At 41.9% G+C, this 22749-nt stretch overlaps 3 protein-coding genes and 1 long non-coding RNA gene across 5 annotated transcripts in view; 2 read left to right on the forward strand and 2 right to left on the reverse strand.

The window, feature by feature from the left end:
• beat-IIb (beaten path IIb) overlaps nt 1-19209 on the reverse strand; it is a 37953-nt gene extending 18744 nt beyond the window's left edge. The window contains exons 1-2 of one of the 2 annotated variants that reach the window (XM_020957299.2): nt 18999-19209; nt 84-921 (exon numbers count right to left, since the gene is read on the reverse strand). In XM_020957299.2, the coding sequence (XP_020812958.2) occupies nt 84-378 (295 nt within the window). In that variant the 5' untranslated portion in view covers nt 379-921; nt 18999-19209. The remainder of the gene's footprint in view (nt 1-83; nt 922-18998) is intronic. The other variant, XM_086830249.1, reaches the window with a different exon arrangement.
• On the reverse strand, nt 6520-8258 carry LOC147644069 (uncharacterized). The gene is given in 3 exon segments (XM_086830303.1): nt 6520-6576; nt 6578-6847; nt 8226-8258. Coding segments are annotated over 3 exon segments (360 nt in total).
• A 170-nt stretch (nt 19210-19379) lies between the features above and the next one.
• LOC147644070 (uncharacterized) lies at nt 19380-21265 on the forward strand. Its single transcript, XR_015271087.1, has 2 exons — nt 19380-19430; nt 20112-21265. It is a non-coding gene; the product is annotated as an uncharacterized LOC147644070 (long non-coding RNA).
• On the forward strand, nt 19587-19712 carry LOC110187983 (uncharacterized). The gene has a single exon (XM_020957504.1). The coding sequence runs from the start codon at nt 19587-19589 to the stop codon at nt 19710-19712; it is 126 nt and encodes a 41-aa protein (XP_020813163.1).
• Nucleotides 21266-22749: the final 1484 nt, after the last annotated feature.

Here is a 22749-nt window from a genome sequence, read left to right on the forward strand (position 1 = left end):
ACTAAATCAGAGACATTTAAGCGCGTTTTGTTAAAAGTCACTTACTGCACTCGACCATGGCTCATTTGCCGGCTTCTACTTACCACAGAAAAGGCATAGCAGGAGTAGCCACTGCAGGATGTTGCTGCCACAGTTGCTACTATTGTTGCTGCTGCTGCTGATGTTGTTGCTGCTGCTGCTGTTGCTGTTTGTGATTTTTGTGCGACAGCGACACCTACGCATTGCCGCTGTCGCATTGTCTGTTGATGGCAACATGTTGCCCACTTTGTGACTGTGCATTTCCGCGTTTTCCATGCTGTTGCAGTTGCAGGTTGCCGGCGTTGCTGCTGCTGTTGCTCCTCTGAGTGATGTGCTTAAAGTTGATAGTGTCTGCCACATTGTCAGCGCTGTCGGACACTAATTAAGTGCGAAATGAATGTCGGCTTGTCTTGGCAAATCTTTGCTAAATTATGCTAATTTATTTGCCTAGAGTGGCTGGCTCTCCGGCATTTTCTACTTAATTATTCTTATTTATATGGCACACACTTTTTTACGTATTGTGATTCGTTTGTTTTTGTATTTATGTTGAATTTATTGTTTGCACTTTGTTTATATTGTTCTTTTGACGTCACTCTTTCTCTGTTGAGTACAAAGAAAGGTCTGCTTTATTGCCGCCCGACGAACGCGTCACACAACCGTCAGAATTGCGACTGAACGCACAAATGTTGCTGCCGCCAGTTGATGTTGCTGCTGTCACTTGGGGTTGCTGCTGCGGTTGCTGCTGCTGCTGTCTATGACTCCCAGCAACATGTTGGCTGGAAAGTGTCGATGGCAATGTCTGGCATTCGCTCTTCCGCGAAATTGTTTGTCTTTTGACATTTATAGATGTTTTTAGTGCTACTCCTAATTACTTCATATGCTGCACGAGAGAAATGCCACGCTCTGCAATATAGTGGGAAGAAAGGAGACCAGAGAATACTTCAATTAGTTGTTGACACAGGCAGAAATATTAGTTTTACGACCGCCTCGTAAAGTGCACAAAGTTCCAAATAAAAATTCCGACGATCGTCACGTGCCGCGACCGTTGCCCGGATTGATTTATTCGTTCAGGGGCAGGGATAGGGACAGGGATTGGGACAGTGACCGGGGACTGGGACCCATTGCAACCCAAACCGAGATAGGAAATATCAATGCCCATTTTGACCTTTCTCAAATCGCTTTGGAGCGCTCAAAAATGCGACCCGGGGACTAATTAGCAGCCCGTCCCGTCCACTCGAAGGCATCCAATTTGGATTTGCTTATTTCGCTGGCCGCCAGCAATTGGGTTTTGCATTATTTACGACCTTCCCCGCTGCTCAATTATGCGCTTCAATGCAGGAAGCCGCACACTGGTCGCCAGTCCTTCAAACTATCTATCTATCTGCCCCCCTCAAAAGGAGCAAAAAAAAAAAAGAGTTCTGCATATCGCCGCTTCCTGTTTTTGGCATTGTTCAGCAATTGTGTCGTAAACAATGAACGGCGATTGCTTTCCATTATACACTGGGAAAAAGGAATTTTTTGAAGTTAGATATTTTTATGCATTATCTTTTTTTATGCTAAAAGTTTAAGGATATTATGCATCGTTTTTCTATGTTTAAAATCGGTGAATGGAAATCGAATTTATTTGGGTAAGCACTTGGGAAACATGCCAGGTATAGAAATAAATATGTGCTTAAATATCTATGTATCTCTTTTAAATATTTGATTTATTTAATCTTAAAAATATTGAGTTCAAAAGTAAATAAGTCAAAATAAAATTCAGATCAAAATTACGGGTAAATAAGACAAGTTTAAGTTTGTTTTTAACAAATACTACAAACTTTTATAGAACTGTATAACTTATATATGTTTAAGATACGTAAAGATTTAATATGTCGAATGATTTAATGAATGACGAGTTAACCATATAAAAAGCTTATTAATTGACACCACTTTTCTCTCAGTGTAGGCAAAGTTTGGCTAATAGCTGGGCCCAACATCAGCATCGGCATTGTGCCATGCATTTCCAGCTGACAGAAAATCGTGCGCTGAAACCAAAAATCACTTCCGCTTGGTCATCGGTTGTCTGGTATTTGTATGTTGGGAAAAGTAGAGGGTTAAGCGGATTGGTGGGTTAAGGGAGGGGAGGAGGATACAAAGGCATGCACTTCACACATCATTTCCTCTGCTCAACATTTATTATGCCATTTGTGTGAGACCGAATTGTCACAATTAGTCGAGGGGTGAGCGGGAAAGGGATGGATGCTGCGGCTCTATATATAGACCTTATCCCCCTGATTTTTCCCTGATTTTTCCCACTTCACTTTCCCCCACTTGCCCCCGACCCCTGTACACCGCTCACAAAGAGCCCTTGAATGCATTTATAATATTTTGTCATTGTCTCGACCGGCGTTTGCTGCATTTTATTAATTTGTTTGTCATATTTTCACGTTTGTTTATTGATTAAAATGTGTGCACAGGCGTCTGACATTCCGATTCGAAGGGGGGCGGGCCTCTCGAGCCTGCTGTCAGCCGTTGCTGCTGCTGCTGCTGTATCTGCGGTTCTCGCTGCCGTTGTAAACATGTGTTGCCAGCAACATTATCACTGCTGTTGTTATTTTTATTCCCCGACTGTGGCCCTCTGTGGCCTCCTTCGGCCAGCCCTGTTTGCCGTCTGGTATTTTAAATAAAACATCAATTTTTGTAATTGTTGGCTAGACGTGAAACATTCTATTGCCCCATCTTTCCCACTGTTGCCCTATTGTTTAACGCGGCTACAGTTGCAAACATTTTCCCTCGCACAATTTCCCCACCCCCAATTTCCCGATGCTCCTACTCCCCCCCCGCGCGTTTTGTTTGTACAAATTATTATGAATGATAATTTTGTCTGTCGCATTTTTCATGCATTTTCCATCCTCTGACGCTTTTATGGCCTTCCATTGTTGTTTTTATGCCTGTGGCTTTGTTTTATGCATTTCATAATTAATTGTGTTTGACATATTTTATATGTTTTCCCTGCCCCTTCTCGGGTCTTTGGATTTTTTTTGTGCAAGCTGCTGTTCATATTTTCATATTTTGATTGATTTTGCCTAATATTTTTGCCATTTATCATTATTGAAAAATGAAATTTCCCCTCTTTGGCGAAATGCGGTATGCCATTGAAAGGGGGGAAATCATGTAAGTACATTATTTTATATCCTTCCCACGCCCCTTTTTTATATCGAAGCAATTACTATTTATCTGGTGTAATTAAACGTAAATTAATATTTGTTACAGGATACAAATATGAATATTTATTGAAGTCAATCATTAGTGCTTCAAGATTACTTTACCAATTTTCAACTCTAAGCTGTGTATTGTATGTTTATATATATTCTACTACCTAAAAAATACATAACAATGTACAAATTTACCATTCCTATTTATTCTACAGTCTTAAAAAAATTATATGCAGGAAACAAGAGAATTGAGAAAAGAATAAAATTAAATGCGTTATATAAATGGAGAATAGGATGTATGCCTACCACAATGAGGAAAATATCAAGAAAAATAAATGCCTAAAGTCTCTCTCCATTCTATTCTCTATTTCCCCTTTGTCATCGTACTTAATTCTATTCACTTTAATTAGCTCTGATACAATTATTGAGTTTAACCTCTGCCGACCCACCGAAACAGTCACTGTCAGGGCCAAGAAAACAACATTTGTGTTTTAATTGTCATTTGGGCCATTCTTACATTCCTTGTTCCGCAATTGTGAATTTCCACATATGTAACTGTCGCTTGTCTCTGGCATATTTGGCCAAAAAGACAAATGACAAAAGACAATTAGCTAACTGAAGGGAGGAAGCCTCTTAGACTTTTCGGCATTGCGAGTTGCGTTTAATTAAAAGCAGATTAGCATTGCGCGTGCACCGAATTTGCGTGGGCCAAGAGGGGGTGGGCCAAGAGTTTTCCGTGGAAAGCTCCCAAACCCCTAGCATTTTCCCGAGTGGGCTGGGCTTCTGGCACTCAAACTCATTCGCCTGTTATGCCATTTCAGGCGCATTTGTCTAGAGACATTGACAATGACAGCGGCTCAAGAGGGGCTGCCTCCTCCTATGTACTGGCTGCTATGTATCCGAGTCGCGAGTCGTGTGCTCCTTGGGGTTAACTGTCCCAGACAATTGCCGGAATAAAGCCAACGCCATTTCGAGTGCCTGCTCCTTGGCTTCTTTTTTTTCAGCTCCTGTGCCGGCAGCGTTTCTCTCGTTACTTTTAATTCCAGCGCTTGAATGGTACATTTTTATGCATACTTTTCGCATGCAACACTCCTCAAGACAAATGTGGGGGTTGGAAAAGGGGAGAAGACTTGCACTTAGAATAAAGATATACTTCTACTTGAAGTACAAGAGTGGATTTAGAGGAGGTTTTTATAAGTTATATCTTATGTATAATACTCCTTAGTTAGTCTCTCTTTCTTGTGTTTAATAGTCTAATTGTTCTGGCCCATCGATTTTCTTTCTTACTCCTAATTTCCTACCAAAATTTTGGTTCAGTGCGTAACGACTCCTTGTTACTCGCCACATCAGTCACCGCTCACTTGACACATTTCGCCTGGCATGACGCAATTGGCACGAAGACATGCCCCTCACATGGGCAATAAAAGTTGCCCGGCAACTCCAGTTGTTGCCGCTGCAGATGCTGGCTGATGATGCTGCTGCCTGCTGCCTGCTCCCGCTGATGACTTAAAAATAGCTACAAGTTTTTCACACCAAATTGCCAGAGCGGCAGCCGCCAACAAATTGAAATGTTGATTTCAAAGTTTCGGGCCTCCAAGGGGGCAGGCCATCAGCCATCAGGCAGCTGTCAGGTGAGCATGAGAGTCGGACGTGGCCAAGTCCCTCGGATTGTCATAAATCTGTCGCTGCAGTCGATGACATTGATCCGGATAGTGTGGGGCGATGCTCCACCACCATGCCGGGTGCAGCAGCGGGCATTAAGCCGGTAGGCTCTGTCCTCTGTCCTGGACAATTTAATTGCCTGCTCGCTGTGTTCGCACCAAGTCAAAGATTTTCACATCAGCTTAATTACTGGGACAGGCACGTGCCCTTAACCCGTTGACAATCATTGGTAATAAACTGGGAACATACACTATAGTATTCAACTGTATTTTTTTTTAAATTTATACTAAATAATATAGAACAAATATTGGATTGAAAGTCATTCATTTTGTATTATTATTTCCAACTAGAATTGAGTAACTATCAGATAGTTTCATATTCTAAGATCCTCCTTGTTCCAAGGGTTAATCGGAGCAGCAGCATCAGCATTTCCTGCGCATTTACTGCAGCAACATTGCATGCAACATCGACGCGATGCCTGCAATTTGCTGCACTTAATTGCCGCAGAATGCGCATAAATGAGCTTTTATTAAATACGCTTTAAAATTGATTTTGCACGCCCCATAATCGGCATGTGGTTAACCCTCCTCCACCCTCCTCCTTGTCCGCTGGCCGTCATTTAACCCTTTTCATGTGGCAACTTTCCCACATTTGTGGTTCCCTCCTCGGCAGCTCAGCCTTTTGCATGAATGGCCCTTATTCATAATCACATTTTGTGAATTCATACGCATTTATTTCAGTTTTTCACTGTTTGCTTCTTTCTCGTTGTGTAAATTCAGTTTCTTTTTTTGTTTTCTGCTGATTTCGCTGGCAACTTGACTTTGAATCTTTGCACTGCGGCGGATGCTGCGTCTGCTTCTGTTTCCACTTTTGATGCCGCGAATTAATTAAAAGTCCCGCCCCGAAAGTTTACAGAATAACAGGGCATTGTTGTTGTTCTCTCTGGCAAGTGCCACGCCCAGTTTACCCTTAAATCCGCGATTCGCTGAGCGTGCGAAATTTATAAATGAGGCCGAAATGCCCGAGAACTTTCGAGCTGAGTTATTCTACGGTTTTTGCAGAACTTGAGTCACAAATAGGATTGCAATGGGTCTGCAGGCTATGTCCTAATGGAACTCCTTCCTTGTCCGAGCAAGGATTTTGGTGAACTGATTCCAGGACTCTGCCCGTGACCCCCAGCTAATAACATTTGGCCTTTTCCGTTCCTTCTTCTCAGCTTTTTTTCTGGCCAAATCTCACACAAAATCCAATTACGTAAAGAGGGAAGGTCGAAGTTCACCCACACGGAGAACCGCACACACAGCAACAGCACTTGAAATCCAATTTTCATAATAAGCATTAAGGGAAAAAAACAGCCGGAGGATGGGCAGGACGACTAACGGATGCGAATTTAATAATAATATAATTTCAGCACAATTATCTCAACAAATTAAGCCAAACCGCCGAGCAGTTCAGTTCAAGTGAGCACATCTAACAGGGTTCCCTTGTAATTTTTCGGGTGGCTTTTTTCGCGGTGCCGCCATCTCCTCCACTTGCTCCACTTGCTCCTTTTGACCCACAACGACAGCTCATTTTGCGGGCACATGGGCCTGGTAGCCTGGTCCTGAGCCTGGGCCTGGGGTCGGGTCCTCGTTCTATGTAATTAAATTGAAATTTCAATATTGCGAGTGGCCTGGCCCCGCGGAACAAGGCGGGAAGCAGGGAGCCAGGGGGGTAGCCAGAGGAACCGGAGGAGCAGTCCTCCGAGTGCCGAGCGCGAGAATCCGGCGGAGGGCCAGCAGCTGTCGACGTCGCGTTCGCCGAAAACCGGCTGATTTATAAGCCGTGGCCAAAAATGCTGCAAAATTAAAGTGTAATTTATGTGGCAGCCTCTCGCATATCCTGCGGATCCTGTTTATCCGCCAAGTGCGTGAGTTGGCCGCTGCTAGGCGACCTTGCCAGACGACCCACATCCCACCCAGCGGCCAGGTCTGTCAGGATACTGGGAGAAAAAGTGGAACAACACTTTCGTGAACTTGAGAAGAACTAGTGGAGTTCTTATAGAGAATTAAGAAGCTATTAGCTACAAGTATTAATTTAATATACAATTTAACATTTAATATAAAATAGTAAAACAAACCTCTTAAGGGGTTTTAACAATAAGGCTACAAAGTTGTACATCGTTAAGTCAATCAAATTAAACTGAATTTTTTACCTTAAAAATTGCATTGGATAACTTGAGATATATTTGTATATATATATATATATTGTGAGTTATATAAAAAGATTTGAATAATGCATCAAAATTAGTTCAAGTTCTTAGACTCGAAGATAAACTTTTGTCGCAGTGCACGAATCAGCGATGTATGTGAAAAATGAAAATACTTGGCGGGCTTAATGTTGCCTGGCCAACTTTGACCCGCCAGCTCTTCACCTGCCACAGCAGCACACCGCCCACCCATAAGCACCCCGGCCGTACGCAAAGTGTTAATGTGTTTATGGAGCTGGTGACTCTTCGCCATACGTCCATGGACCTGTGAACCCCGAAACCCTGACTCCGAGCCCAGCCCAAACGCACTCCTGCCCCCCTATATCCTGCCTGCTTGGAGTGTCCTTTGCTCTTTTGCGCCGTTTGCTACTTGAGTTATTTAAATTGCGTAAGTGGAGCTGGCAGCGGGGCCAGAAAAAAAGATTGATAAAATATGTTAATTGCGCTTGTTGTGCCTTGGGGCGAGTATCTGCAGCGGCGGCAGTTCTTGCATGAAATTGTCGCCAACAATGCTGAAAAGTTAATTTTCTTGGCATTTCTCAGTAGGCTGAATTAAAGGCGTTTTAATTATGTTTATTGCATACCCCGAGCTATAGTTGCCAGGGGCCATTCCTTTGAAACAATGGGGATATTAACCCCTCACTGGACCCTCTGATTAACCCAAGTAAGAGCAATTTTGGAATGGCATAGTACAGGAACGGATTACAAATCTCTAATTATCATCGGTTTTATACCCATATAATAGAGTCTGTTCAATTTAACAACCAGAGAGATTTGCAACTTATCGAATTACTGACCAGAAAATGGCCAAACCGATCATTTCCCCGCAATTATCTACCCATGGATAAGTTACGACCAATATTTAATGAGCAATTGTTTGCACACAGCGGGTGCAACGGGAATATGAATGAATTTTCGGTGTTTCTGGGGTTTTCGCAGGGTGGATAAACTATAACCCAGACCCAGGCCCACTGCCACAGCCACGGACAAAGTTTGCCGCCCACCTGCGGTGCTGATTGTTCCAAATAACCGGCAATTATTTGAATTATAACTCACTCTCTCTGCTCGTTCGGTGGGAGGGCTCGTGATATAGTACATACGTAACCCAGGACAGCACCTCCTGCAATCCTCATTGCCTTGTGTACAACATAATTGGAGCGTCTGGTTGTCTAGTTCAGGCTGCTTTGTTTATCAAGGAAGTTTGCGGCCAAAACTTGTGGATGGATGTAGATGTAGAAGGTAAGGTTGTGCCTTCGTCTTCCTAATTTCTTAGTGAGTTCATTTGGTGGCTTTAATGCCGATCAGCTTAGTAACTAAATTAGTTAAATATGATATTTATGTACTCTGTAACTGAATTCATTTCTTCAGGCATCTTCTGCTTACATCTTTTACTTTCCTCTTCCGTTTCCCGCAGTGCAACATTTGCACAAAATCAACAATTTAAATAGTAGTATTGGCAAATACGATTGAATCGCTTTCACGCTTGACCCGCAATCAACACATTGCTTAGTTTAACCTTTAACTCCGGACACACACACACACACACACACTTGTAGCACAGGTCCTGTGAGTCCTCTCGACTCTGTTATTGGCAGCCAATCGAAAGCAGAGCCCTCTCCACGGCAATTATCCGTGGGCTTTGCATCTGTTATGCTTGGTTGGGGTCCCTAAAAACCGAGGGTTACATAATCAAAAGCCAGGCGGCGGGCTTTTTCGGGCCAACAAAAACAAGTAACCGATTCGGGGCATCTTTTATGTAGCTTGACTTTTCCCAGCGATCCCAACCATACCAAAAATAAAACTTCCGAGATGTTGTTGTTGATGTTTGCTGTATTTTTTTCTTGTTGCTTTTTCTGAGTGTGTGTTTTGTGTGTTGGGCCCTCTATTCACGTGTGTTTTGGGCAGCAGAGTTCAGAAAAATAGTTTCAAAATTAAAAGTATTCAAATTTGATATAAAAAATAAGTATTTTAGAAATTTCGTTTCAAGATTGGTTTATTTTTAATTAAATAAGAAGAAATGGAAGAAATTTTATAATGTTCACACTTTGTTTATAATATTAATATTATACTTTAAAATTTAAGGGTATTTTCGTAACAAATTTAACATAATTGTAGGGTGAAAACAATATTAAATTGAAGCATAATTAACTCGCATTTTATTAACAATATGAGAAACAAATATTCCTAAAACAATAAATATAATATATAAAATGTAATACAAATACATATATTATGCTATAAATCAGTTTAAAGTAATTCAAAAACACCATATAAATTATAATAAATATTCGTATTAAAAACCCAAAAATTCCCATCAAAAGGATCATTCTCTTTGCTAGTTTTATGGCCTTCACTGTATATGTGTACATGTGTGTGAGTGTGCTTTGTGTGGGTGGAAGTCCGTGTGTGTGTTAGTGGCTTGTATATATCCTTCCTGCTCCTTTCCTGGCGTCTTTGGCTTTGTTGACTCAATTTCCGTATTTAATGACCCGTTGCCAAATATGCCTGAAATTTTCAAACCAATTCCAGCTGCTACATGCACACATTTGTGTCTTAGTGTTTGTGCTCTTGCCACGGATATCTACGTGTGTGTGTGTGTGTGTGTGAGTGCGTGTGGTTTCCTGATTGAGTCCAACCAAAATTGTGGGGTTTTCCACTTAAAGACGCCCCACTGTCACCCACTAAATCCCGATTATGCATTATATCTTCGTCCAGTGCAAATGCAAGGGCTTAAGGGCTCTCCGGAATATCATCAGAACATATTGCAGCGCTAATGATTTCGATATCTGGAAAATACGCAATCCTTATTAACCGATACCGGGGAGACGTGGAATGAAAACAAATAACCGAAATGCGATACGCAATTATAGCTTAATCCCTGGCAATAAAACGCTATAACCTCGTGAACACCAATAAGCAACATGTGTGTGTGTGTGGTGTGTGTGTGGTGTGGTGTGTGGCTCTGTGGGCGTGGCATTGCTTTTGATAATGGCGCATAAATGTTTTTTAACAACGCCAAACAAAGGCAATCGCAAAGCCCCACAGAAACGCAATCCAAGCCGAATCGAATCGAATCGAAACGAAACGAATAACGAAAATCAAAGGGGAGTTTGAGGACTGCAAATTGTGGGGAAGGCATCATGGCACATAAACAACAATAAACACGCTTGTCGACCTTCACCGCCCCACCAAACCCAACTCACTTTTGACCATATTAAAGGGAAAGGATATAGCCACACGGAGAGAAAATATCACAACTAATGAATGATAAAGTTAATCATAGGAAATTATGTAAGGATACGTTATTTTTATTTCCTGGCTTATAGATAAAATAAAGTATATAAAGATATTAAAATATCTTTACTCGATTTTTCCCAGTGCATTATCTGGTTGAGTGAGACACACCGACTTTAACATGCATGGGACGTCGTCGTCTTTGTCCTTTGGCCGACTCCTGTTTTCAATCCTTTGCACAAATAAAGTTTTTATGATGGCTATTTGTAACCTTTTTGGATATCCCACCATCACCACCGCCGCTTTTCCTCATTCAATACGGCCTAATAGCGGTTAAGTCCCTTTTTCGGCCAAGCCATAGACCCAACCCCTGCCCGAAACCCAGCTTTGATTTAAAAATATGTTTTATCCCTGCAATCATTTAAGGGGGAAAACTGGTATTGTGTCCCTTCGTCGGAGACTTTGTTTGAGAATAATTTCCACCCGATAACGTTGTCTTTGGCGGCTTATCTCGTCCTTGTTCTACATTTATTTCTGCATTATTCTACTGCAATTCGAGATGACTCTCCGGACACAATTTTCCCTTTAAATTCCATTTGCTATTAAATACTGCTCTTGTCGTCCCTCTGCAGCGTAAAATACTATTTAATAGGCATAATTTTTTATTTCATATTTATTATGCTGCTTAAATACATAATTATTTGGTATTAATTACTATTGATGTTGATGTTTTTCCAGTCTGTTTGCTTTATTAATTTATTAAACACATTCTGTGGCAGTTGGCCATTTGAGCTGTTTGTTTGTTTGCTTAAAATCTTTTAATTGCGTGTATTTGCTACTCTGGTTCTGTTGTGTTATTACTTTTCACTTCCCATCAATTGTCAGAGAAAACTCTTTGAGCCATAAACTGACTGAGAGGGAAGTTTTTATGCCTGGCCATAACTTAATTTGGTCATTAAATCCCGTTTTTTATGCTCTACGCCTATTGTCTGGGCCACCTACGTCCTTTGACGATGTCCAAACATGTTTATTTCCCTACAAATCGCCTCACAAAGGGAATTATGTGCCTGTATATGATACATTTTTATGTAATACGCAAAGTTTTGTGCTGTTTTTACACAATTCGCAACGGTACATAAAGTCGAGACTTGAGGACTACTATAAAGTCCGTCAGTCAGTTGGCATGTCAACGAAAACGAACAACAAAAACTAGCAATAATAATGAAGTCAAAGTCAAATGAATGAATTGTTGTTAACTCCGAATATACATAGATATGTGTCAATAAAAAACCATAAAAATATGATTCAAGTCGTGCGTGATGAGCAGAGATCACTGCTTTTCCCCTCGCCTTTCCTCCATGTTTCTTTCTTCATCAACCAAAAAACATGACTATTATTGTCATTCGCATTTGAATCGAATAATGTGTGTATTTATATGATGTTTATACACAAGGGAAAAATTAAATGTAATTATAAAAGTCTTTAGCTTAAATTAAGGTAATTTTGGGTATGTCATAATGGGTAAATCTATGATAATTACAAGTTTTATAAGTATTATTTTAATTATGGATAAATCACTCAATAACATTTTTATGATATACAAATAATTCTAATTTTGAAAGACACATTTCAGGCTTTACAAAATCGGTGTTTTCTTTCGCTGCTAAGTTTATATCGGATTTTTGGATCCATTGACTCTAAATCTAAAATCTTCCCACTTAAATATGTATTTTCTCAGTGCACTGTAGCGTGTTTGTCACACATATCCAATAAATTTACATTTTTATCGAAAAAGTTTCTCCCTGATGTTTTGCTGCTGCTGCTGCTGCTTCACCAAAGCGGAAATATCAAAAATAAATCTCTGGCTTGTTTCCGTTGTTAGAATGCGAATAACAGCGTCTAACGCTTGTAATTGACACACACACATATAAATACAAATACAAATACAAATACGGGAGAAACACACACACACACACACATGCTGACACATTTGAAACAAAAACATCAATTTGCGACTTTTAATGGCATCATCATTGACTCAATCAGCAGCGAAACTTTCATTTGCCACACATCCAATCTCCGTCAGAATCGAGGACATAATACCAATGACAACCTTCGACGTCCGCATCCCATGTTATCCATTTTATTACGTTTTGTTTTACAATTCTCGTGAATTTTATTTTCGGTTTTATCTGCGACCTTTCTGCAGCTTAAATTTGTGTTATTTCTGTGAGGCTAATGAAATTGCTAAGATCCCATTGTTTACCTGTCTGTACTGACCCAGACATTCTTTGTTCTTTTGGACCTCGAGCCCTCACGCCGAAAACTTTTCCTCGAATGGCAAATTAAATGATTTGTGACTTGAGAAAGTTCCACTTTTAGGGGTCGTCAGTGGTTATTGCAAGTAGGCCAGCATATTTGTCAACCATCGCTTTTTCGCCCTTCTATTTCGGTCAACTTCGATAAAGTCTCTTTTATTTCGGAGTATGCTAGCCAAGGACAAATGGAAAAAATTGCTGCAAATACGGATGTTTCAAAGGAAGTCACAGCTGTAACATATTTTTTTTCCTTTTAGATTTTTAAATGTACAGAATCTACGATAAACAATGTTTTGAGATGCTTTATTATTTATGTAGTTATTAATGGAGACATGTCACAAGGAATGCGTTTTAAGCTCTTTCCTAAATAAAAAAATATACATATTAATATGTAATATATATTTATTGTGTGGAAGTATACTCATTAACATTTCCACCTTTAATAACTTGATTCTTTGTCTTAATTTAGATAATGAAACAAATAGTAAGAGGTAATTCTCCAGTCGCTCCCACCTATTTGGACCTCGAAAAGCGGTAAACTTGTCCTGGAAAAGGCCAGCAGGACGTCAATGCTGCACATCGTCGTCCTGTGTGTTAGCGCTGAGTTAGCCTGTTACCGCGTTATTGCCCATTGTCTTGGCCCGTTAGGAGCATGCTGCTTGTCAATTCCATGTCCTGTCCCCTACGCCACGATACCCATTACCCCCTCCAGGACTTTGGTATTCGGACATACCCGCCGGTGCCATTCATTGTGCCTGTCATTCAGCCATTCATTGCGGGAAATTCGCTCAGAGTGCGTCATGGAGACGGGTGTGAAAATGAAGAGAGGGGGCCGGCGATGGCGTTAAAGGGTGGAAAGCAGCATCAGAAGCAGCTGAAAGCGACCCCCGTCCGACTTGTTGTTTCACTCCTTATTCAAACGCACTCCTTGGCCTTTCATTGCTCGGGCGTGAATGCGAGAAATGGATGGGCGAACCGCTCTTTGGGCCCAAGGATCTGTTGGCATTTGATGGATGGCGACAGCTGAGGCCTTCTCGGCAAAGAGTTGAGCTCCAGAGGAGCCGAATTGATGGAGAAAGTATAAGAGAGAGCTGCTTCTGAATACCGAGAAGCATGTGGTGGATATTTGGTTAATTTACTACACCCTCTCTGTATCATTGAGTAATTCCGGAATGAATGAATGAACAGTACAGAGGCACTGAAAATTTAATATGCCTTACTTAGTACACAGTATTTACCACTTGGTGAATGATGATTACTAAAGAGAGAAGGTCTTTACCACGCTATATAAACTGTATGGATTTCAATAACTAAGGTTTGGATTTCCCTCTATTTTTCTTTTGCAATCTTCTGGGTAAGGTGGCCCTTAACAACTGGTGGCTGGGAGCTTAATCGGGGCATCAGGGCAAAAAGTCGTTGGTGACGCTGGGCGTGGCGGGCAGAGAAATTAAAAACACTCATGCATAGATAATACTCGAGTCGTGCCGCAAAGAGTTTACCTAGTTTACCTGGCTCCTGCCAGCAGGACCAGGTGCTGAGAGCCAGGAGCGCAAGTCGATAAGCCAGTGGCGCGAGGGAAAAGGATGTTGGCAAGATGGAAAAAAATGCTGGGTGAAAGCTGGAAAGCCTGGCCATATTTACGTAAGCTTAAATCGCAGCATGTGTGGGGAGCTGATGCAGGAAGCGTTTGCCATGTGTTGCAAATTTTTGTGCAGTTCCCGACTCTTCTCTGGCTGAATTTTCCGCTCTCTATTCTCTCAGTTCCCTGCTCTCGAATAAACTATGCGGCGGCCACAGTGCGTATGAGTTATGCAGATAACGACAGCGGCTGGCTGGCTGGCTTGGCCACCACAGAAAGTGCTTTACTCAAAGGCATCGTAACTCTTTCGCGGCAAGGGCCTAGCCCTTTCTTTTTCCACTTTCTACTTTCTTCTTTGCGAACTTCTTCTCACACCGAAAGAAACATGGGTGGTGGGAAATAAAGACAAGCCCTCGATAGGTCTCTAAACTTACTTCTTAAAAGATTTTCTTAAGCAAAAAAATTTAGTTAATTTGTTTTCTTTATAAATTAATTAAAAAGAATATTTAACAATAATTAAAAAGTGACTTAAAGGTTCTTGTTTGTTGATTTCCGATGTATAACCTTCCACCCTTCTTCTGTTTAAATAGATTTATAACAAAAGATATTATGTAAAGATCTCAAATGCTGCTAGTATTTTTCTCTGTACATTGTCATCTTGCCAGAAACTTCAGTTTCTGTATCTGGGAACCGCGCTGAGTTATTGGCAACTGGGGTAGTGAAGGAATGAGGACAGACTCGTACATTCTGCTTTGGCCTGACAAAAGTTTCCAGCTCTGTATTATTTTTGCGAGATCATATTTTTTATCAGCGCTGCGCGCGTAGCTGCTCAAATTTAAATTAAAACTTCGGCACTTTTGCATTTTATCCTTGACTTTATGACTTTGGGTTAACATGGCAATGAAGTGATGCCGTTGCTCAGCTTCGCGTTTTCCCCATTTTCCTCATTCCAAAAAAAAGGAAGGCAAGGGAGAAAATGGCAAATGGCGGTGGGATGCGTGTGAAACTTTGTGTCCACATTTTGCGGTTGTAAAGCGTCAAACGCTTAAAACTTAAATAGTTTTTTCCTCCTCTTGTTGCTTCGTTATTTTTGCTCCTTTATCGTTTTATTTTGGCCGAATGAAAATGAAACGTTTTTGCGTTTATCGCTCAAGTTTGAGGGCTTTGGTTTTGCGTTAAAAAATAAAAGTTCGACTAGCAGCCAATTCCCCCCTGGACACCCCTTGCATCTTGCTTAATTTTATGAAAATTTTGCATATTTTCGTAATTTTTTTTTCGCCTGCGACAGCCACAGATATTTTTCATGAGGGCGAGTATTTCCTTATCGTGGTGCTAAAATGCGAAGTGCTTATTTGAATATTTTATAAATTTTTCATTCGCGCCTTATTTCGCAAAATATTTTCGCACACATTCTTTGGACAACTTTGACATTGAGGCGTGCGCATGTGTGTGTGTCGGCCTCCTGGCAGTGTGTGTGTGTATGCGGGGGTGTACTTCTTCAGAGTGTGTACATGTGTGTGAGTGGGTGTATCGGGGAGTGTGCGGCTATATGCTAAATGTCTGAAACACGTCTGTCTGGTTGCTAAAGGCCAGCACACATTATGCCTTGGTCCTGGCTCCTGCACTTGCCCCAGGATCCTCCATTCTCACCTCCGCTCCCTCCCTGCCTCCTCTCCTGCCGCAAAGTAAATTTGCATACACACACACACACACACATGGGTGTGTGGTTTGGCATTTATTTTCAGTTGAAATTTATGCAATGGCTTAAATAAGCGCAAAAATGCCATTTTAGCCACAGCCAGTGACAAAATGTGTGTTTCGTTGGGCATAGAAAAAATAATTATGAGACCGAAGTTGTTGTAGGGAAAAACACAAGGAAATTTACTTACAGAGAGATCTCAAGGATATCTAAGAATATTCAATAATGTTTCATGAATCTCATAGTTTGAGTAAAAACGATGCATCAAGTCCTTTCAGATGATTTTGCTAAGGTATCCTTATTTTTATTTCTGGTAAACTAACCAATTTCTCAGTTACAATAATTATTATCCTGGTCAATAATTTTGCTCTGTGCAGATGGAAGCATTAAATTCCTTATTTTTTTTTTTATTTCACTGCAAATAGAATAGCAGGTGCTTGAGCAATTTTCGGGGCAAAGTGAAACTTTATGCAATTGCCAAAATGTTTTCAACAGCATTTGCATGTGGCCTTCGGGGCGAGTCTGGGTATTTACACATTTGTCAGGAGCATGAGGAGCATGGGAGGCACTCCTCGACCCGAGACCACCGACCGCATTTAGTTTCGTTTGTTGATTAAGTGCCAGAGTGCAAGTTGAGGCCGGTGAAACTTTGCCTTTGGTCTTGACCAGCTCCGAACTCTAGATTCTGAATTCTTAATAAAAAGAAGATGTTCTCGGTTCGGTTCGGTTTCGCCTCTGCTATCTGTCGGGGGGCTGTGCGTGTAGTTTCGCAGCTCAAAGACAAACAAGTGCCCAAGTTGGGGCCCAACGTGTGGTATACTTGATTTTATATGCAAAGTACTTGCAGCGTTTTATGTGAGATTCAATTTCCCACACCGCTCCGCTCGGATGCTTATGCAAAATCAATAAAAAGCATGCGGAAAATGGGGGAGCAGAGAGCAGAGTGCAGGGAAAATATTTACGCATGTCAAAGGGGTTATAACACCTAACCTGTGTGTCTGTCCCCCGGCGAAATCGAATCCAACAAAAGAGCAGGGAAAACAGCAGAAGAAAACAGAACACCTAAAGCAGCACAAAGTGATGTGATCTGATGGCTCCATTTCGCAGAATTTGGTGAAGGAGTTCGGGGTCACATCAGAAATCAATTTCCTGTGGCGCCAAAAGGGAAAGCGCCAGGCGCAAAGCGAAATGCGAAAACTTTCCCGAAAAAGTTAAAGCCAAGATGAAGGAAAGTTGCTTCATTCGATGGCAACTTTTACCTGTCGCTTTCGCAATAAAAACACTGCCAGCTGCTGCCACAATCAGTCAAACAATCAATAGTTTGATTAGGTTTCTGTGCCACATGTTGACTTTAAGCGAAAAATTAGCTCTAAGCCTCCACCGACCAAACTTTTCCGTCCCCCATGCCACAACACATAAACAAAGCTGAAACTTTGAACTGGTGCCGGTTATCTGTGGGGCATAGAAACTTTCCCCGAAAGATACAGAAAAATAAAATTATTTTCAGGGAGAGAGAGAGAGATATGTAGAAGGGGCATACCATATGCTTAGTGCCCCGTGGCACTCGAGTTGACATTTATACACAAGTGTGCAACAAGAAAAACAGCTCAAAGTCAAAATTGCCAAAATATGCACATAAATTTCATTTCTAAATAAAAACAACAAGTCGAGGAGGAAGCCCAAAAAGGAAAATGGGTCCGGTAAAAGTTGCAAATGTGCAGAGATAAGCGCATACAGCGATGGAAACTGCAAAACAACATCAACTCGCATACCGAAATGTAATGAAATTAAACAAATTGCTTGGATTTTCCTCGGTTACCTGGCTTTTGAATCATTGTCAGCAGCGAGTGGCAAAGTTTTTTTGGCAAATGCAGGGGAGGGCGTTACCCCTGACAAATCCCAGAGACATACAAATGAGTTGTCTTACGGGGCGGGAAAAAAAGGGAAAATGAGGAAAATAAGTAAAGTGAGGATGCTAAGGAAGCGGCTGCTTCTGCTGCTCAGCACAGCAAACGACAATTCATGTAAATTGCTTAATTTATTAGACTTTTTCAAGGGAAGGCAGCCGAGGGTTTCCCTCGTCCCAGCGCAGCTTCCTGACTTTGACAGCGTCGCGACTTTGGCTTAAGTATTACCAATTGTTGTTGCTGCCGGCTTTTCTATTTGCGCTCCGCTACAATTTCCTGACGGGCTTTTGTCTCGGATGGTAAAAAAGTTTCACAGCATTTTCCCTGTTTTCCTTCTTATTATTATTATTTTCTTTTAGCTTCGGTTCTGTGTTTTCTGTGTTCTGCGAATTTGTTATCTTAATTCATGTCATTTAAAATAAAAACAAGAACAACAAAAATACGCACGGAGAAGCCGCTGCCACCATTTGTTTCTAAATAAAACTCAGGGCAATTGAATTCGTGGCAGATCCATACGTACATATGTGGGTGGAGAGGGATCCAAACTTTTCTGTAATACCCGGACAGATTAAAAGTTTCATCCTAGCACATATCACGCATACGCCACCGCCACCGCCTGTGCCAAGTGCCCGTCTCGCGTTACGCATACGCCTCGTTGGCCGCACTGGGAGGTATTTTCAAGCCGTGTCAGCTTAATGGCAGCATTCATACAAATCACAGTTGCCCGCCCGCCGCTTCCGGGCTGCCATTGCACTTTTCAGTGCTGTTTTCTCTCCCATGTTTTTCCCTTTTCTCGTTGGATTTTCTTCATCTGGTTTTTTGCTTATTTCTTTTTTTTTTCGGGTGGGGGATAGGGATAGGAATGGGGATAGGGGAGTTGGGGGTCTGGAGGTGGTTCAAACATGAATTTATATGGCAGAAATTCAAGAAAATGCACAGGAAAAGAGGCGGAAAACAGCGCGCCAGCGTAAAGTACAAGAAAAGCGCGCACTTGGAAACAAGGAGGCACATGGCATTACTAACAAAAACTAGGTTACAAGTTGAAACGTGAAACTTCGACTAGATGCCGGAATTTTAAAGGCAGCTTCCTGGATTTGGATTTTAAGGGAAAATGGGGGAAACAAGTAAAAACATACCCGGAAGTAGAGAAGATCGAAGAGTCTTATAGCTGATGATTTAACAAGTAGTTATTTCCATAGTGTCCCAGTATGTGTCAAATATCACTCGCTTTTCACTCACTTAACTTGGCTAACACGCGTCGTCGGTCGTCTTTCGCTCGTCACATTTGCCGGCTTGGCCAGAACTGCTTCGCTTTGTTGGCCACTTTCAACTGGCAAACGAATTGCCAAAAGCCGACTTTCGCGGAATTTCCCCCAATTCGCCGCAGCAGCTTCGGCTTAAAAACGAAGAGAAGCCGGGACTTTTTTGCCATCTCTCTCAGAGGCGCTCTTTCCTTGGGCGGGTATAACAGTTTTTCCTGCTCCAGTTTTTGTGTGTGTAAGTGTGTGGGAAATTGTGTCATTAGGTGCATTTGTTTTCGTTGAGGCTGTCCAACTAGCACTCCCCTAGTACGTACATACACCCACTCACACACCTTTGTTGCTGCTGTTTATTTGCTTCATCTTCATGCCGTGTCACTTTTCGAGTGTTCGAGGCGAGTGTGCGGGTGTGCGGGTGTGCGAGTGTACGAGTGTGTGTCAACCTGGCGCCGCTCATCTAACTAAATGCCAACAATTATGTTTTGGAGTCTCATTAGTTGCAACTTAAAGTGTTCTAATGTGTTGCCGTGTGTGAAGAACGATGCCGTTAATGATGTAAGCGCCAGCTGTGAGCTGAAAGCAAAAATCTGAAAGCTGAAAACTGGGAGCCGAGAGAGAGAGCCAACGGATGCCAGAGGAATCAAGTCAAGTGGACCCCCATATACACATATATTTCTATATATATATGATATATAGGTGTATATGGTATTTTGGGGTCGAGTTCGTGCCTCCCGTCGTTTTGTTAATTGCTTATACACCTGACCCACACTGCCGAAAAATCACTTGAAAGTTATTAAACTGAATTTTTGTGAAGAGCAGATAATTTAGTTCGAGTAGAAATGTTAGAGATATAGTAACTCAATTATTATTGCGATTTTTATTGAACTAACAATAATTTAATAATAATTCGTTAATTTGGTGTACTTAAGGTAAAAGTAGTAGTAGTACTTCAAATTCCGGACTAAAGCTGGATTTATTCGCATTCTACAGAAATTCGAATATGGAAATTTGGAATGTTGCCGCTGACACCTAACCTCCAATGGACTCGTTGACAATGTGCCAGGTCACTGAGCGAGTACAAAGCGTGTGGCACAATATGGCACAACTAATCACGCTGACGTTGACAGAAAATGCACTAAACAAAGGGCCAAATAAACCGACTCTCAGCCACGCCAAAGGACTACACGGCAGCAGCAGCGGTAAGAGAGGGGACGAGGACGAGGACAGCCCATAAAAATCGCATGCGAGCAAGGACTGGTTTAATGAATGCCCGGATCCGGGGTCCGAGGAAAACGGAACCAGCGCACACAGGTTAGCAGGTGCCAGCCGTGGCCAACTAATTTAAGCTGCGCCTTGTTATAATTACGACGAGCAGCAACAAAGCTGTTGGAAAATGATGCGCACGTGACATCCGGCTGGGTTCCCCACTGTCCATCGCAAGTCGAAAGGTGGCGGCATACCGGGGAGGAGGAAAAGCCAAAAGGGGACGGAGGTAGAGGCGGAGATGGAGATGGAGCCGGGAAAATCAGCCAACAGTCAGCAGAGAAAGCCACAGCATCAAAAAAATAAAAAAAAAAGGGGACGAAAGGGTCGATGTAACTGAGTGTGAGGAATATTAAATACCCCGGTTTTTTTTATCGGAATTTGCTTAGAGCTTAGAGGAAAATATTTGTATGCTAGTTTAACATTATTTCATATGCACAGATCTTATGATTTCGGGTATAAATGAACCTTTTTACACTGCTTAAAATTATAATTAATGCTCTTTATTTCTCTATAAAAACTGCAAGGGCATACAAACTTGGACTTCCCGAAGTTAGTTTCATCTTTTGATTTTTAATTCTTTCTGTTAATCAAAGATGCATGCAAAGATGAAGAGAATTTAAGGTTTACTGACAGTAAGGGATTTTCCCATTTTCCCTATTTTCTATAAGCAGTTAAGGGGTTAGATCTACTAATATATAAATTTGCAAGTGAATCTTCAGAAAGTGGAATAAGAGCTAAAAAACTTGGTATAATTATCATAAAAACGAAGGAATATATATCTCAATAGCTTATTATTTTAATTTTAGATAAGATTATATATAAGAATAATTGGATTTAAATAAATTATATTTAGAGTGCTATTGAAAACTTTTAAGAAACCATTAGTTTTGCGTTAGTAATACAAATCATTAATTATTGTTGCCATTTAGACACTCTCTTAACAAGTACTTAAAAAATGTGTTTTATAAAGCTTAATTACACCCCTATATACCTCTGAAACTCATATAGTAATGGGTGCCGGAACAAAGGCCAGGCCAACGAGTCACACGCGCCAAGAGCAAACAGAGCAAAATGCAGTCTTCGCGGGCGTAAAATAACCAAACGCCATCTCCCCGCGACCTCAGCTTAGTTTTTAGAAAATTATGAGTGGGTGGCAACCTGGGGGGCTTTGCATTTTTTATACAATTTTCTGGGATTACTCGGCGGCTCTCGGCAGGGCGACGTGCCCTGAACTGGGGGAGCGGACAGCGGACAGCAAAAAAGGGAAACAGTGGATGGCCCGAGGGGTGGTGGGACTCAAGAAAATTAGTCGCGCTTTTCGCTCGCGTCGGAAAGGAATAAAAAGTGCAGCCAAGGAGCGAAGTGTAAATTTACTTCCGCTGCAAAATGTGGGCGTGCTGCCCGCTCGCTGACAGCTGACTTGTGGGCGTGGCGGCCAGTAGGTGGACAGGGCAGGAAGCAGGCAGTAGAAAAAAATGCAACTTTTTTCTAATTAAGCGTACGTGCGACTGTCAACGGCTTCAGTTGCTGAGGCAGCGTGCTCTTTACTTGTATAACTTATTGTCGTTGACAATAGTTTTAATTGAAAAGCGCCGGGCGACGGGCGACGGGTCGAGGGAGTGTGTGTGTGGGGATGTCAGCGGATGGAATCCTCCTAAGGGTGGGGCAGGATGGACACCCTAGCTCCTGAGCTCACCTCTGACAATTCAATCAACGCTACAAATGCTGACTCGTTTATTTTTCAAGACGCCCCGCAGGAAAGCTAGCTGGAATGGCAGTGAGGAAAAAATTAGGTGTGTCTTAAGCTAGAAATATCTACTTAATTATACTTGATTAAGTATTATTATTAATTAAATTCAATTTAGAGTTTGATATTATTTGTCTCTGTTCCATGTTTTTCCCTAGAGTAACCCATTCATTTCTCTCTCTGCATTTTAAGGGTGGACAGCTTAGCCGGCATTTGTCTTTGTAAGTGCGTCTTGCTCGGGGCGATGGCATCGCGTCTTGGCCGCCACTTAGCTGCTGACCATCTGCAACTTCGGCGCCAAGAGCTGCGCGACCTGGCTCTAATTGAAGTTGCCCTCCTGGATGCTGCGAGGGGAAACCAGGTGGGTGGCGGCATAACTCAGCCGCATGCTAAATCAAGAAGCGTCTCAGCTCGGAATCCATTTCCCATAGTCATGCACTGGCAGCGAACATTTATCAAGATGATGGCACATGCACAGTTTACCTGTGCGCCATAAATAAGTAAGGCATCTCTGCCATTTCACCTGCGCTCCCCCAGCCTCTAGAGGCGATGCAATCAGCGCCAGGTATCCCCCTGCCACGCCCCTGCCAGCCCAGTGTCTGAGGAGAAGGCGGC

The sequence above is a fragment of the Drosophila serrata genome, unplaced genomic scaffold, assembly GCF_035046125.1.
Source record: "Drosophila serrata isolate PLE 108 unplaced genomic scaffold, ASM3504612v1 contig_233, whole genome shotgun sequence".
In the NCBI taxonomy this organism is placed as follows: Eukaryota; Metazoa; Arthropoda; class Insecta; order Diptera; family Drosophilidae; genus Drosophila; species Drosophila serrata.

What these genes read in the sequence shown, in the direction of transcription:
- LOC110187983 (XM_020957504.1), top strand. Translation starts at nt 19,587, where the DNA reads ATGCCAACAATTATGTTTTGGAGTCTCATTAGTTGCAACTTAAAGTGT.